The sequence below is a fragment of the Neopsephotus bourkii genome, unplaced genomic scaffold (assembly GCF_033783945.1).
Source record: "Neopsephotus bourkii isolate Nb327-2 ecotype Australia unplaced genomic scaffold, CSIRO-AGI_Nbou_v1 NB_1820, whole genome shotgun sequence".
Classification (NCBI taxonomy): Eukaryota; Metazoa; Chordata; class Aves; order Psittaciformes; family Psittacidae; genus Neopsephotus; species Neopsephotus bourkii.
The window spans coordinates 6,921,739-6,938,034 of record NW_026902293.1 but is presented as its reverse complement, the minus strand read 5'-3'; the positions used below and the strand labels follow the sequence as shown (position 1 = coordinate 6,938,034).

At 37.3% G+C, this 16,296-nt stretch overlaps 1 protein-coding gene across 6 annotated transcripts in view; it reads right to left on the bottom strand.

Annotated features, from left to right (window-relative positions):
- Window positions 1–16,296, bottom strand: part of CUNH8orf34 (chromosome unknown C8orf34 homolog) — a 188,334-nt gene that overhangs the window by 128,042 nt on the left and 43,996 nt on the right. For all 6 annotated transcript variants that reach the window (XM_061342880.1, XM_061342877.1, XM_061342882.1 and 3 more), the window contains one exon: window positions 6,997–7,025. In XM_061342880.1, coding sequence (XP_061198864.1) covers window positions 6,997–7,025 — 29 coding nt within the window. The remainder of the gene's footprint in view (window positions 1–6,996; window positions 7,026–16,296) is intronic.

Here is a 16,296-nt window from a genome sequence, read left to right as displayed (position 1 = left end):
CAAAACCAGTAAACTACATCATCATTTCAGAGGGCTACATAATGTTATGTAACAATCATGAACTACAGAAAAGATTCCCATTAACAAAATTCCAAGAGAGATTTGCCCACCTTGATGCCTAAAATCTCTCTTATGTCTTAACTTTTCATAGCAATCATAGAAATCTGCAATATAGGCTTGAAAAATTTTATATATTTTTATAAACGCACAACTCTTGTATTCAGTACTGTGTCAGTTCTGCTAAGAAACAAGAGGTCACTTGTATAATGAACACCCCAGCTAAAAGACTGTTGTAGATTAATAGCATTACTCTTATTTGCATTATGAATTAATGCAAAACTAATAACATCTACATTTGGCATTTAAAATTAACCTTGCTGGGATTTACATAATGTATCTTTCAGTTCTGAAAATGGTATTAACATTTTAATAAAATACATTTCTAAAACTGGTGCTCATGTTTTTAACCACTGATTGGAAGAAGGTATCATCTTCCTAAAAACAAACCATTTTAAAAGTCTCTTCCTAATTGACACAGATACAGTAAAAGCACAGTTTGAAGTAGAGGTCTACTGATATGACAAAAAAAAAAAAAAAAAGGCTGCAAACTGTTTTCAGATTAATATATTTATCCCACTCTTGATAGATGTTGCAATTTTGTTCAGCAGAATGACAGAATCATAGAATGGTTTAGGCTGTAAGAGACCTTAAAGCTCATCTAGTTCCAACCCCCCTGCTATGGGCAGACACACCTTCCATTAGACCAGTTCGATCAAAGCCTCATCCAACCTGGCCTTGGGATGGGGCAGCCACAACTTCCTGGGCAACCTGTTACCAATCCACGAGCTTCATTTTGACAGAGCCAAAGGTGACCCAGGCCCCTGAATTATACTCATGCACCCTTGTTCTTTTGTTTTGTTTTCTGCAGTGTGCCTGTGAGTGCATTCTCACACCCCAGTCTCCATTTGTCTATCCATCACTTGACTAGTTCAGTTTTTACACTATTTTCCATTTTCTGCAATGTTGATGTGACACAGTAGAACCACTGAAAATGGAATGCAGCTGATATAGAAGAGAGAAATCTGAGGTAAACATCACAGCTTCAGAGGTTTTATAATACACAGCCACAGGTGTCTTTCTTTTCTGTACTTACAAATACACATTTTGTGCATCTGTCTGGTGCTGTGTTATAGTCTGGCAATGTAGACTAGAAGACAGTGGCCTCTGGTCACTTGACAGACGTAACCTGTTACAGGTGTGACTAACATCATATGCCTATGAGCTAGGAAAAACAATTATTCTACTGCCCACAATGCTTTCATTACACAAGGTGCTTACATTAGTTTCTTTAAGCAAGAACCATTTGGCCTCTTTTAAGGTTTATTCCTGCTACTCTGGTCATTTTCTCCCTTCTCTTTTATTTATTTTATAGTAATTACTAAAAATGGCTCCTGGAGCTAGTTAAACTTGCAACAACTTGCACTGTCAATCTTGCTAAAAGCTCTCTGTCCTGTAAGTGAAAATGAAAAGTACCTAAAAATTCACCCTTTTTTCAATACCATAAATTTTTCCTGACACTGTATACTGCACCATCAGCATATGAATAAATAAAACATTAATGTTGTGTCTATCCTTGTTATGCTGATTTCTTTTCTAGACATTTTAGGGATTAAAGTAGCACTTCGTACTCTAAATAGAAATGTAATTTACATTACATAGTCATGCTTTGCCTCAGTTTATCACCTTGCTTTCCTTTTTGAATCTCGTCAGACTAGTACACCACAGTTTCCGTGACCTAATTTATTTCCTTCCTTTCAACTATATAAGCAGCCATAGTGAAAACAGTAAATTGAGAATCTGAGCTGGCTCTATTCAGAACACCAGGACATTTATGTGGCACCTTATTTAAAAAGCTTCTATAAATTCAGATGAAGTATTCTGTCCTCAAACACGGGGGGTCTGTTTGTTTGTTTGTTTAATATCAACCTTAGATCTTAACTGATTTCCTATTTATATTCCCACATAAATAATGTAAGAGACTGACCCTGACACTAGTGCACACAGAAATATTTTCAGGACAGGTAGGTATTTAAATCTGCACTAAATGAACCTAGAGGATTATTTTATGGAGCAGTCCAGGTGTCATCCATTTATCACCCACATCAGTGGCTACCAACCTGACACACTGAAGCTTCTCTAATGTAGAGACCAGGAGAGGAAGGAAAAGAGAAGAGGACAGCTGAACCTCATCCTCACATTGGGCTGAGACTTGGATTTTGAGGGAACCTCCATTGCAAGAAATACTTTAGAGTGAGAAGAAATTTATTTTTATGACTTAGAGTAGTTCTTTCTTCCGTTTTATTAATTATAATCTGTGTTCATTGAGTAATACTACCCATAAGAAGTATACCCTAGACACAGCACAGAAAAAATGTTTTAATATTAACATTGAGGATCAAAATTGAACAATTATATCATCTTCACTTGAGCCTGATTTTAGATCTCTAACACTTAGATTTTTCCCATTATTAATAATTAAAGTGACTGAAAGACATTGTTGGGAATTCTGGAAAAATCTCGCAATGTAAAATTCTCATCTACTTAAAAAAGAAATTTTTTCTAGGTCTCTGTATTTGCAGATAAAAACAAAAATAAAACAAAACACATAAAAAAGCCTGGAAAACGTTCACTAAGTGTTCTTCAGCAAATCAAAAGCCACAAGACAAATAAATCTTCCCCTACCTCCTCTTAAATTACTTTTAAAATGACAATACTTTAGTCCATCTCCAACCACAGCAAGAGATACAAGGTATGGCTCCTTTTTTTGCAAGGTCTGTTTCAGAAACGTTGAAATGGATTCATCATATTAACCCATTTTAAACATACTTTTTTGCACTGTAGTATCCCAGCTACATTTTGCTTCAATGTATCTTACTATGCATACATTCTACAGTTCTAACAGGGCAACACATACTACAGTTTATTTGGTGACCCATAGACAAGTAGGGTCTTCCAGTAGCAGTACTTCAGAGGAGGCACATCATCAATAGCCTCATGGTCAGAGCATTCACCTAAGACACCAGAGTTTCCGTTGCATGGCTATTCTATACTTCTGCATGTATTTGAGCTTCCACTTCCCAGGGAAGTGCCCAGACAGACTTAGGAAAGAACCCTGAAATTCACAATGAATTCTCTATAATTACTTTAATCAGCTTAGAATTCCATGCATTTGACCGAAAAGCTAACATTCTAGCTCAACTTCTTTGTTTACATGAAATTCTTCATGTTATTGAGGAGCTTTAGGAAACTACACACTTCTATGCATAGTTTCTGTTCAGTGGAGAGTGAGTTAATTCAGAAATTTGTATTTCATTCAGTCTGCACTTCAGCCTTAAAATCTGAGAGTCACAAATCACCCCTTCTCATTTTCTTTCCTTACATACAACCCAGTCAGTTACTGATTTTACATAGCTTCCATGACCTAGAGATGTGGGCTGGATTAACAAGAGAGACAGAACAGCAAAATCTGCCAGTCTCAAGTAAATGAGATTAAAAAGGAGGGGGGTCTATATATTAAATCTGTTTTAATTGCAGCAATGTTAGAAATTTCTTTTGCAATGATACTAGTGAACTCAGAAATTTTATTAGATTTTAGCAAACTAAAAGCTTACGTATTGACAGAAAGACTGACCTTGTTTGCCTGTATTTTCTCTACTTCTGTCTTGGACTGAAGCTCTAAGTACTGGCACAAAGTTAATAACAGCTGATATTTGACAATCTTTTTAAATGAACCCTTCCACAAAACTGATTGTAATTCAGAGCAAACTGGTATTCCAAATCCAAATCCTCGAGTAACTAAGCAACTAACTAATTAATTGGATTACTTGGGAGGAGTTACATCAAACAACAATACTGATCAAGTACTCCCCTGACAAAGGCAGCTAGATGTTACTGCAGGCAGAAAGAAGTTTTTAAAGGACACATAATAAGAAACAAAAATAAAGAACATATTCTCTGTTTTCTCTGGGTTCATAATCTAAACAACAGATGAACAGCAGGATGAGTGCGCCCTCAGCAAGTTTGCCAATGACACCAAGCTGTGTGGTTTGGTTGATATGCTGGGGGGAAGGAATGCCATCCAGAGGGACCTTGACACGCTTGTCAGGTGGGCTGATGCCAACCTCATGAAGTTTAACCATGCCAAGTGCAAGGTCCTACACCTGGGTCGGAGCAATCCCAGGCACAGCTACAGGCTGGGCAGAGAAGAGATTCAGAGCAGCCCTGCAGGGAAGGACTTGGGGGTGCTGGTCAGTGAGAAAATGGATATGAGCCGGCTTCAGTGTGCACTTGCAGCCCAGAAAGCCAACTGTATCCTTGGCTGCATCAAAAGGAGCGTGACCAGCAGGTCAAAGGAGGGGATCCTGCCCCTCTACTCTGCTCTTGTGAGATGTAACTTGGAATATTGTGTGCAGTTCTAGTGTCCTCAACATAAAAAGGACATGGAACTGTTGGAACAAGTCCAGAGGAGGGCCACAAGGATGTTCAGGGGACTGGAGCACCTCCTGTATGAAGACAGGCTGAGAAAGTTGGGGCTGTTCAGCCTGAAGAAGAGAAGGCTGCATGGAGACCTCCAGTATCTGAAGGGGGCCTATAGGGATGCTGGGGAGGGACTCTTCATTAGGGACTGTAGTCATAGGGCAAGGGGTAACGGGTTAAAACTTAAACAGGGGAAGTTTAGATTGGATATAAGGAGGAAATTCTTTCCTGTTAGGGTGGTGAGGCACTGGAATAGGCTGCCCAGGGAGGTTGTGAAGGCTCCATCCCTGGCAGTGTTCAAGGCCAGGTTGGACGAAGCCTTGGGTGACATGGTTTAGTGTGAGGTGTCCCTGCCCATGGCAGGGGGGTTGGAACTTGATGATCTTAAGGTCCTTTCCAACCCTAACTGTTCTATGATTCTATGATTATGGCCTCTGTCCTAATCCCAAGAATGTTCCTGATCAGGAAAACGAAGCAAGGAAAAAGATATAGAAGAATTTATTATTGTCTAGTTTTTGTGCCTCTCATGACATTTACATAATGCCAGTGTTCTCACAGAATCTAATGCTAAGTTTGGGCATGATGTTCCAGACCCGTTACATGCACCTGAAGGGTTAAATGGTTAATCCAAACCACAGATGAATGTGGTTTGAAAATGATCCAGTGCTGCCACAGCATAGAGTCTGTAGTATTAGCATGTATTTCTGGTACAAGAATTACAGTGAACTTGACCACATTTATACCTCAAAAATTAACATCACCTGGGTACTCACTCATGTGAAATAGAACCAGATTCTGTCTAAGGTTAAACCATTATCAGGTAGTCTTTGGCTGCTTTCGGCCCAAGCCAAATAAACAAAACATCAGTGTTACCAGCACTGTTCTCAGACTAAAGCCAAAACACAGCAGTGCATCAGCAACCTGGAAGGAGAAAAACTTACAGCTGATACTGGGATATACACCTACGTTTTAGTTGTTGCTAGAATAGCACTTTGATCAAGGATTTTTCAAGCCCTCATGCTTTGCCAGTGAGGAAGGGCATGAGAAGCCGGCGGGAAGCGGTGACAGGACATGTGATCCCAACTAGCCAAAGTGGTTTTCCATACCACAGCACGTTGTGCCCAGCATATAAACTGTTACCCAGCAGGAACTGATTGCTGCTTGGATCAGGCTGGGTATTGGTCAACAAGTGGTAAGCAATTTTATTGTGCATCACTTGCGTCTTCTGAGCTATCATTTCTTTCTGTTGTTGTTTTCTGTTATTATCATTATTGTTACTGCTGCTATTCTATTACCACTATATTTTACTGTATTTTAGTTATTAAACTGTTATTATCTCAAACCGCTTATTTTACATTCCTTTGATTTTCCTCCCCATCCTGCACAGGGCAGGGAAAGGGTGGATGTGAGCAAGCAGTTGCATGGTGATGAGTCACCGGCTGAGGTTAAATCATGACAAGGGCAAAATAATAAGTAAAGGCCATGGTTTCTAAACGGCAGCCCCATATGCACATGACTTCATGGTAACAGTGATCAAACCTGTCTAACCGGCCTTTCCTGGAGAACCCAGTGGAGGCACACTTGTGACAGAATGGCTCATGCCCTCATTTTACCAGGAGAAAGGAAAGATATTTAGAAAGTATCTATCTCCTCTATTAGGCATGATTCCTTTGTTTTATATACCTTTTGAACTTATTTCCCTAAGAGTACTAGTTTATGACACCCCAAATAAACCCCAAGATTCCTGGCACTACAGGCATGCTGCTGTTCACTGGTGAAAAGAGGGAAGATAAAAGGTGTTCCATTTCATTTGGAACTTTGAAAAATCAGCTTTATTACTCTCTCAACACAGAGTTCATTACAGTTAAAAGTAAAATTCATGTTAAATATGTAATGTATCAAAAAGGCCAAAATAGAAGAGATCCTTGTTTGTTGCACTGAGCAAGGAAGTAAGGACTGATCTTTATGCCCTGTGCACTCTTGATTAAATTTGGGGAGTAAAAATTATTTCTAAATAGTCTAACAAATCATAACTGAGAATGCAGAATTCATGACTTCAGGAATAAAAGGTGTTTAAAGCTTTCAACATTTTTTAAATAATTTATTTAAAATTAATTTAAATTTTAAATTTAAAGTTTTCAAAATTACACAAAGTAACCCAGCAGACTATATTAAGCAAAGATGGTATTAAGGTCAAAAAACATTTTTCATGGCCTCGCTGAGAGCTTCTTAAACTCAGTGAGGTTTCTTTTCCATAGCTAACAGCCCGCTCTGGATCCAGCTCCTTATTTATCACCATATACTGTACTTACCCATATAGCTTTCCATACCCAAACTTCCTCTGAACTCAAAAGAAATGAAGTGTGTCCACCAGGATGGGGAGATGCAGTTTTCATTGCCTAAAATTACGACAATCATCTGTCTTTTTTTACTGTTCATTAGGTACAAAGTAAATCTTACCTTATCAAGTTCATCAGAAATAGCAATGCCTGAAAACAAAACAGATTAAAAAAAATAATTTAGAAACATTCTTTCTATAAATGTCTTTAACTACAGTAAGTAAAACTAAGGTTTAATCTGGAAAGTTTACCTATTGTTCTCTGCACACTGCTGTACCGTATAGGGATGGTACAATATTCTCTTCCATTAGTGAAATTGCCTGGAAACAATATACTCTTAACATCCCTCAGCTGCAATATCACCAAAAGGAGTTTTCAAAAAACCAAGGCAATGAAAATGCCAGATTTGCCAGTAAGTGACAATGAGCTTACGTATACTTCTACCTGCTTTCTAAACTTAAAGCAGCAACATAAAATTTACATATGGACACATTGTTATGCAAATCTCCCCCTGACCAGCATGCGTAATATCATGCTGCAATTACAGGTCAACATCAACATGACTTCTTTCTTTCTCCATGGTTCAGTGTAGAAAAGATTCTATGAATGGAATTCAAAGAGTGGAAAATCTCACTATAAATCTCACTATAAAATGCAAACCAGTTTTTCTAAATTCCTTTAAAAAGAACTTGCTTGTTTGCTCTTATCCTTTCTCCTGATGCCTGCCTGAGGCTTTCCTACGCTTGCTTCCATCATGTCATCTAACTCTTATATATATGTGTAGCTGGTATTGGAATTGTTAATGTATCTATACACCTCAGTCATATCATGTGGAGAGAGCAAGTAATCATACATTTCATGCTATCATGTTGAAAATTCTTATATATAGAAAGTAAAGCATTTCACAGGTTCCTATGAGGTTTCGTAAGAAACATTTCCAGTTTAGAGCTTCAATTAAAAAACCATTGTACTGAAAATTAAGTGGAGAAGTATCCATGCATAGTAAGAATGCACACTTGAAAGTAACTGTCGAATTCATATCACATTATCAAGACATCTTTATCCAAGGAATGCAAGAGATGGTATTGCAAAATAATTAGTATCAGCTGAGTGAAGAGTTATTCTTTCTAAAACCACACTATACAGATTGCCGCAGTATAAGCTTATTTCCACGACATTCTTATTTCTTGCTATTTGGTATACTGTAACTACAAGAATTCTTTGGGTTTTTACTATACTTTGAATCATTAACTCTATACAGCTGATTCTCAGTTTAGATGACTTCTTTATACAGATTTTTGTTTTAAAATACTAAAGTGCTAGCAGAATTGAAATTACAATTTTAAGACCTCATCAACACATAAGAAATACGTCAGGAGTAAAGAGAGTCAGTCATTCAACAGTTCTAAAGTAGATTACATTGAAAAATACGCATTTTGCTTAACCCTCAAGTTTTTTCCTCAGATTGGAAATTGGTCGACTTTTCTTCTTCTTTCACAGATGCTCTTTGAATGGGTCTTTGAAACCTGGGAGCAGATGCAAGAGCCATTTTTCCCTGTGCTGACATACTCATTAAAACTATTTATTGTCAAGTATGGCAAAAGAAATTACAAAAGCTAACCCTGCCATTTCCAAGACACTATTGCAAAAAAATCAAATGATTTTACTATTCAACTGACTATGTTGCTAATCAAAGATCAATAATGAAAGTACCAAGTAGCACATACAGGAAAAACTGTATATAAAAATATATGGCTCACAAAAAAAGCTCTACTAACTTCTCTGATTAAGTTACATGTAAGCACATAAAATTGAAAAACACCCGTAATCAAAAGGAGTGCTTTCAGAAAAATGTTTTTTTTTTATAAGTCCCATCAGTTCCCCAGAATTTATTCTGAATTTAGAGAAGACTAAGCTGCATAACTGAATTGACCCCAATGTCTCAAACTGCTTCTTTACTAAATTGCAAACAGTAGCGAGACACCAAAACTAACTGTATTTCTTAGATAACCACGTAGAAAAATAGCAGTTTCTGAGGACATCTTACCAAAATTAAATTTTAAAAGTTTATTAAACTTTTATCTTTGCAACCCCTTTGCAAGAATTATATCTGCAAAATCTTTTTATATCTCCTTCTGATGTGGTCTCAGAAGAAAAGAAAAAGGATTCTGCTGATTACCATAATCTTGGCATGTTGATTCTTCCAGTGGCAGTGTCTACCATCTTGTAAGTCATACAGATTTTTTAATGTTATGGCTTGAGCCCCATTAATATTAACAAAACTCGGCTAGTTACTGATAATACAAGTCCATTAGCAGTGATTGGAATAAATTAATTCATAAAAAGGTGGTTGTAAAAAAGCTTCTAATTTTCTTCCAGGGAACTACTTCACTGCACACTTAGTGTGTGCCCAGTCTTACCAATTTTCTTTTGCAGTTGCCAAACTGACAAAATATCATGGCTGAACTTGAGAGGAGGGGGGACCTGCACCCTGTGTGCAGCAGATAAAAATTTCTGTCACTATAATGATTTTCTAAGCATGGATCTCAGGTAGAATTATATGGACTACAATTTTCACAAAGTAAACCTGTTGCATATTTACCATAATATTAAAAAAAAGAAAATCCAAAATACCTTAATCCAGAATCCTGAGAATTCAACTAGAGATAATAATAATTATCACACAGGCATATTTACAATTTCTGTTATTCTCTTAAACTTAGCACGCACCTGACTTTTCAGTAGTCAGATAGGTTACTCTCAGTTACTTTATTTTCAAATACTACCTTGACAATGTAAACACTTGAATTTCTACAAAGTAATGATAACAGTGGTTGCTATCTCTGGGTAATGTAATTGCTACTATCCAGAGATCAGTATTATTCAAAAAGAAAACCCTCTTTTCACTTATTTTTTGTATTTGACAGCAAATAATTGGTTGTGCTCTCCGTGGCTTGTATAGTTTTTACCTTTTTTTTTTTTCCCTGTGGCTTTCATACAACATCAAAGGGGAAATATAAGTTTCAATTCTTACATATTCTAAATAGGAAAATGTCATCGCAAAATCGTAGAACACTAGAGACAAAGGGGACAGCCCATTTCATGAAACTATTCTAAATGGAAATAGCTACATTTCAGGCTTAGGCAAAATATCCATAGGTGTAGCCAGAATGTCCACACACTAAAATCTTTTTACCTAACAAGTTAGCCACTTCCTCAAACTGTAGCCTTTTTTCCTCATGACTTAATTCTAATCATCAAAAATCAGTAACACCAGCAAAATTGACAAATCTAGTTTGCTCAACCTTCAAACCAATGGCTTTGTCAGAATTTATGTTTTTAGGAACAACTGCTTCTGACTTCCCTCAGCTTAAAGCATTCAAAGCCTGACTGTGCATGATGGTGAACACACCGAATGGAAGTTTTAGGGCTGTTCCATCATTGCTCTGCCTCAAGTCACTGAGCAGTGGATAAGAAGGGGACTCTTGAAGAAGGTCTTCTGCCTTTGCAGGGGAAGGTCTTCTGACCTTAAAGGCAAATCCTTCAGAAATAAATCCTTTCTTTCATAGCAGCTGTTTCTCACAGACAACATTTGCTATAATTTTATATTATACTATGATTGACAACTGTACAATAGTCCTACATTCTTATTTTTTGCTATGAGAAAGCACAGTGTTCCTACTAATGGGGTGAGAGGTTTGCCTGACACCCTCAATCAGCTAAAGTTCACAGACAAGGTTTACAGTGGAAATTAGATACTTAACTGCCAGTTTTATGGCTTTAAATGTCCTTCCTTTTACAAGTAATTATGGGTGCTGAATTTTGATCAGGTATCACAAACACTCAGCCCACTCAGCTGTCTGGTGAATTACACAGACAGATTCAGGACTCTTGTTTCTAGTTTTAAGTGTAATGACCCTCTGTGCTGGAACAATGAAGTAATTGGCCTGAACATGCTTTCACAGTCCTTCAGAAGTGCTCCACAGCCACAACTACTGCCATCTCTGATCAGCAACAAATCTGGAGTGGGGCTGTTCATGCTAGCACAGCCTTTCTCAACTGGAACACTTTTATCTTGTCAATAGCTTGGCTTTTGAAAAGAACTGGAAGAACAAGCTACCCTCTGCAAGCAAGGTCTGGCCCACTGAGATTAAGTGAAACTTGACTACAAGAGAATTTAATGACAATGCAACTTATTAATACTTATTATATTTTAATTACTATTTTCATGCCTCCATTAGGCAAATTGCCCAAAAGCAGATTTCACTGTATTAGCCATGTAGCTTATGTTGACTTTTACCTAAAATATTAAACTAGTTGTTTATCATGCCTTTTTTTTTTTTTTAATTAGCATGGATTATTAAAAACATTCCTTACATGGTTATCTTGGATTTCTGTTCCCAATCTTCTATCCCTATGGCAATCTTGTGCAGCATAATGTTAAGAATGGAGAAACAAAGATGATGTATTATTCATGATCAGCTTTACAGTAGCTTAAAAAATTGTGGTATCTTCCTATGTTATACATGCCTGAAATTTTAGAACAGGTGTTCTGGTAAGAGTGAAAGTTATGCTTTTATTTGTGGTCCTTAAATAATCGTAGGAAGAGGTAACACACAATAAAAATTAGTTGAATTTTTTTTAAGACTTACATTGTTCTAAATGCACAAAATACATCTGACAACTGTAATATGTACCCAGTCATGAGAAAATAAAATGCTATGACTTTAACATATGCCAGACTACCATTATTCAGCTCAATGGCAACAAATACCTTATGCATTTTCCTAAATATCCAGAAGATGGCCACAGAGTTCCCAACAGCCAGTTTTCCTACTTGCCAAACAAAAACCACCTGCATTTGACAGGCCGGTTTTGTCACACTGGACATACGAAGACAACCTCAATGCAACTCTGACTAACTTGACAAAATTCATTTGCGTGATTGGTCTCAGCTGGAGAACTTGTGGATGGCTGGACTGTCAACCTCACAATGTCAACCTCCAGAACAGAAATAGCATTATTACTCTATCATTATTAATACTGCAGCTTTGAGCATGAATACAAGAATACTGTATTATATATCAACTGCCTAGCAGTTAACTGTCCCACTGCATTCTCCTATCCACTGTAAACCAGGGGAAGCCTTTGTTCCCTCACTGGTGGGACAGGCCATCTCAGATGTACTTGCATTTCCCATGGTAAAACCTCATCCCAGAATGTATCTGGCAGCAGAATAATTTCTAGCCCCTGATCCTGTTTGCACTATGCAAACACAAGGTAAATTGAAATTATTTATCTTATACAATCTTGGAATATAAAGGACATGAAATGGTTGCTCTGGCTGCACCAAACAAAGCATTTCCCCCAGAAAATATGTACACAAGAACCAAACCAGCTCAGTTACTTCTGTACAGAAACTTTAGAATAGATTTGTCATTGACTGTCATAATACACATTTTTGTATTATTTTCTTTACTTACATTCAGTCATTTACAACTTTCAAAATTAGACATTTTTCCTCCAGTAGTCATTCAGGTATTTTCTGTGAAGGCATATTGAATTGAAACCTCAGAGTTCTTGCCAATGAGCAGCATATGTCCTTCTATTATTAAACAGCTATGTATCAAGTTTCTGTTGTGGTATCCATTTTGAATTAGGACAATGTTCCTTCTAATGTCTAGCCAGATAAGAATAAGGGAAACAGTGTCATCTACAAGGCATCACATATCACACTATACATCAGTATAGTAACTATCCAGGAAACACGTATTTAATCTCTCCTCCCCATGGTGTCTTTAAAAAAAATAATAAAAAATCTAAACCCCAGCAAAATAATCAGTGTTATAAACTTGCAGAATTTCTATATTCAAATTTCTGAGTGGCTCCAATGGAGAACACAGGTTTCAGGATTAGCTTTAGTGAGTAATGAATTAGGCAACAAGAGAGAAATAAAACGCAAAGTACGCACCAAACATCCCACAAATTCTCTTAGGCCAAGGTAATTTCAGAAGAGAATAATCTTTAAAAACACTTTGGTTTAGGAAGAGATGTAAACTGCAGCAGATTGCTTGAGGTGGTTGCCCACAACAGCCGGTAGCCAAGGACAATCATAGCTCTCCCTACTATAACCCCCCAAATGCAATCCACTTCTAAGAACTAGAAAGTGCCATATCTGAGGTGACCATCAAACAAACCGCACCTAAACTTTTGGCAAGGCAAATGTTGTCCCAGCAAAAGGTTACTGTAACTCTGAAGGAGACTAGCCCTGCAACTTCAAGTAGGCTAGATCAGAATGGCAAACACTGCCACAAAGGTAATTAAAAATTTAACATCTGTAGGAAAAAGATACTTATAACTGAAGTAACAGCCATCTCCCAGCCATATAAGCCACACTTTATAACTGAATAGCAAAAATTATGTTTATGTTCTTCATGCTTTAATCTTCAAAAATATCATTATTTTATATTATTACTCACACATCACACTAAAAGCAAATGGATTTTATGAGCAAAGGCAGTATCGGATAACAGCTGCAGTACTGAGATAAAATTATCTTCCTTAAAGGTTTGATTGAGCTTATCTAAAAATGTCGATCTCAAAATATATCACAAACATTGATCTCACACAAGAATAACATGATTTTAAAGTTCAGCCTGAACAGCAGAAATGAAAAATCCTCTACAGAATAGTGATGACTAGCTTCACAGTTCAATTAGTAGAACACATCTAGGGCTAGATGCTCAACTGATCATGGATAAGTAATTTTTACAGACTAAAGAAGTCCTTTTTACAGACTAAAGTCTATTTCACATCAACTGTGTATGACTGGGGGGGGGGAAACAAACAAAAAAAACCCCAAAAATTCTGAAGTATTATGTCTTAAAACAATGCCACTCTTGAGGCAATAAATAAAAGTCTAGTAACATGTCATGCAGGTGCGCATTTGCAGTCACATCATCATCGTCAGAAATGTAAGGTTTCAAAGGGAAAATTCAGAGGTGTCTGATGAATGATATGGCATTCCATTCAAGTGCATTTTCCATAACTACAACGTAAACCATTAATAGTTTCCTATAGTGTAGGAGGTTCTAAATGAAACCCCATTCTAATGTGTTTCAGACTGCCAAATGTATGGAAATAGTTCATGATAAAGATATAAAAGTTCTCACATAACATATTCACAGGTTCATTCACAAAATGTGATTTTAGTGGTTTATTAACAGATTCTGATCTTTTTCAGAACTAGTTCTACTATTATCGTGACGAGAATTTTACTTGTTTATCTTCTTCACCCATAAAAGATAAACAATACATAAGATTTATGTTTCACTATTTTAACTTTCTCTTAAAGGGGTAAGATCATGGTTGCCTTTCTTAAGCTATGCATAAGCATAACTGTTTCTAATGTTATGAGAAATAACTTTGAGATACTCCAGAAGGACTCTGAGATCTTTTTGCTCTTGATCAAGAGCTGTGGATATAGGCCTGGAAAATCAGCTCTAGGTGGCCCTGCTTAAGCAGTTGGTTTGGATGAGATGACCTCTACAAGTCCCTGCCAACTTCAACTATTCTGTGATTCTCTGATTCTTTAGGGTCCTCAGCAATATTTCCTTCTAGATCGCAGACAGCTTTCTTCTTTACTGATTATTTATTGATTGATTACTCCCTTTCCATATGAAGAAACAAACGACTACTTTTTTCTTACTGGTCATAGATAGATACCATTATTTCTGGGATTCCCTCAAAGCAACTGACGTGGATTGGTTACCTAATAGCTTTGGTTAATGTTAACTTATTAGCATTTCTGACCTTACAAGGTCAATTGGATTCAAAACATGATAAGTTGTTTCTCCCCCTCTGATCTGTAGTAGATACCTGGCCTTAACAAGGATTAAAACATGACTAACAAAATGTTGGTTATCTCTGTTGAAAGGCTAGATGCAACTATGAAAAAGTACCTCTCCCTCAGCAGAACACATTACGCGTCTTCAAATGCTGTTACCATGTATAAATTGAAACATCCAATACACACACTTTTTTAATATGCACTCTAACCCTTAACTGTTTATATAGAAGAAATAAAGCTGTTGACAAAGCAGGCAGGCTTCACACCTACTTTGCAGTATGCTCTTGCTGTTTTAGTACTCATTTATCACAGTATCACAGTAGGTTAGAGATTGGAAGGGACCTCAAAAGATCATCTAGTCCAATCCCCCTGCCGGAGCAGGAACACCTAGATAAGGTTACACAGGAACGTGTCCAGGCGGGTCTTGAATGTCTCCAAAGAAGGAGATTCCACAACCTCCCTGGGCAGCCTGTTCCAGTGTTCCGTCACCCTCACTGAGAAGAAGTTTCTTCTCAGGTTTAAGTGGAACCTCTTGTGCTCCAATTTGTACCCATTGCCCCTTGTCCTTTCATTGTTTGCCACTGAGAAGAGCCTGGCTCCATCCTCGTGACACTCCCCCTTTATATATTTATATACACTAATAAGGTCACCCCTTAATCTCCTCTTCTCCAAACTATAGAGACCCACTCAAAACACTTAGAATTCACTGTTTTCCATCTCTTACCTATTTTTCTGCCCTTAGAAGATGGGAGGTGAAGACAGGTATATTCAAGAGCAAGATCCTTTGCTATACAGGATATTTTAACTCTGTTTAAAAGACACCCAGACCAAAAGGGGAAATACAAATGCATACATCTGAAACAGCACAGACCTCTTTTTACTTATGATTAGCTGAGGAAGAGGGATGATAGCAATAAAGATGACAGGCCTTGCAACTGAAGAAAACAAAACATGCACAAGGAAATGCAGTATATCCCCGTATGTTGCTTCATAAATCAAAATCTCCCCTAAATTGCCTTGGTAGCTCAAAATCTATTTGCATGATGTACAGCTGATTGGAGAAGCAAGCAAAACCCAGCCTTCCCACACAGGTAAGCCTCTGGAAAATGGTATATCACCAATCTCCAATGTGTGTAGACCACAATTACGGCAATACCATTCTCCAGTCTTTCAAAACTCCAAAGATACTTTTGAGTGTGAAGTCACTTTTGGTTTCTAAGATCTGCTTAGAATTACATATTCTCTTGGTGGGGCTTGGGAGGAGAGCTTCAAATATAAAGAAGGTCAGTTTGGAGCACTAGGAGGACTGAACACAGGAGAGACCAGACATGGAAGTGCTTCAGCCTCATCTTCCAAACCTATCTAGAAGTTCTAATTTTGTGTGAAATACGCAGGTTTGTCTCAAAGCAGGTATCTAGACTGTACAATGAATAAAGCAACAGAAGCTAGAATTTAATTCACAGACTGTGTCAGCTGCATAGCAGCAATTAAGCCCTGGAAACTCACAATGAGATCCAAATCTTATAATGCCATGCCGCTTTGAAACAACATTAGTATTAAATGTACTATTAG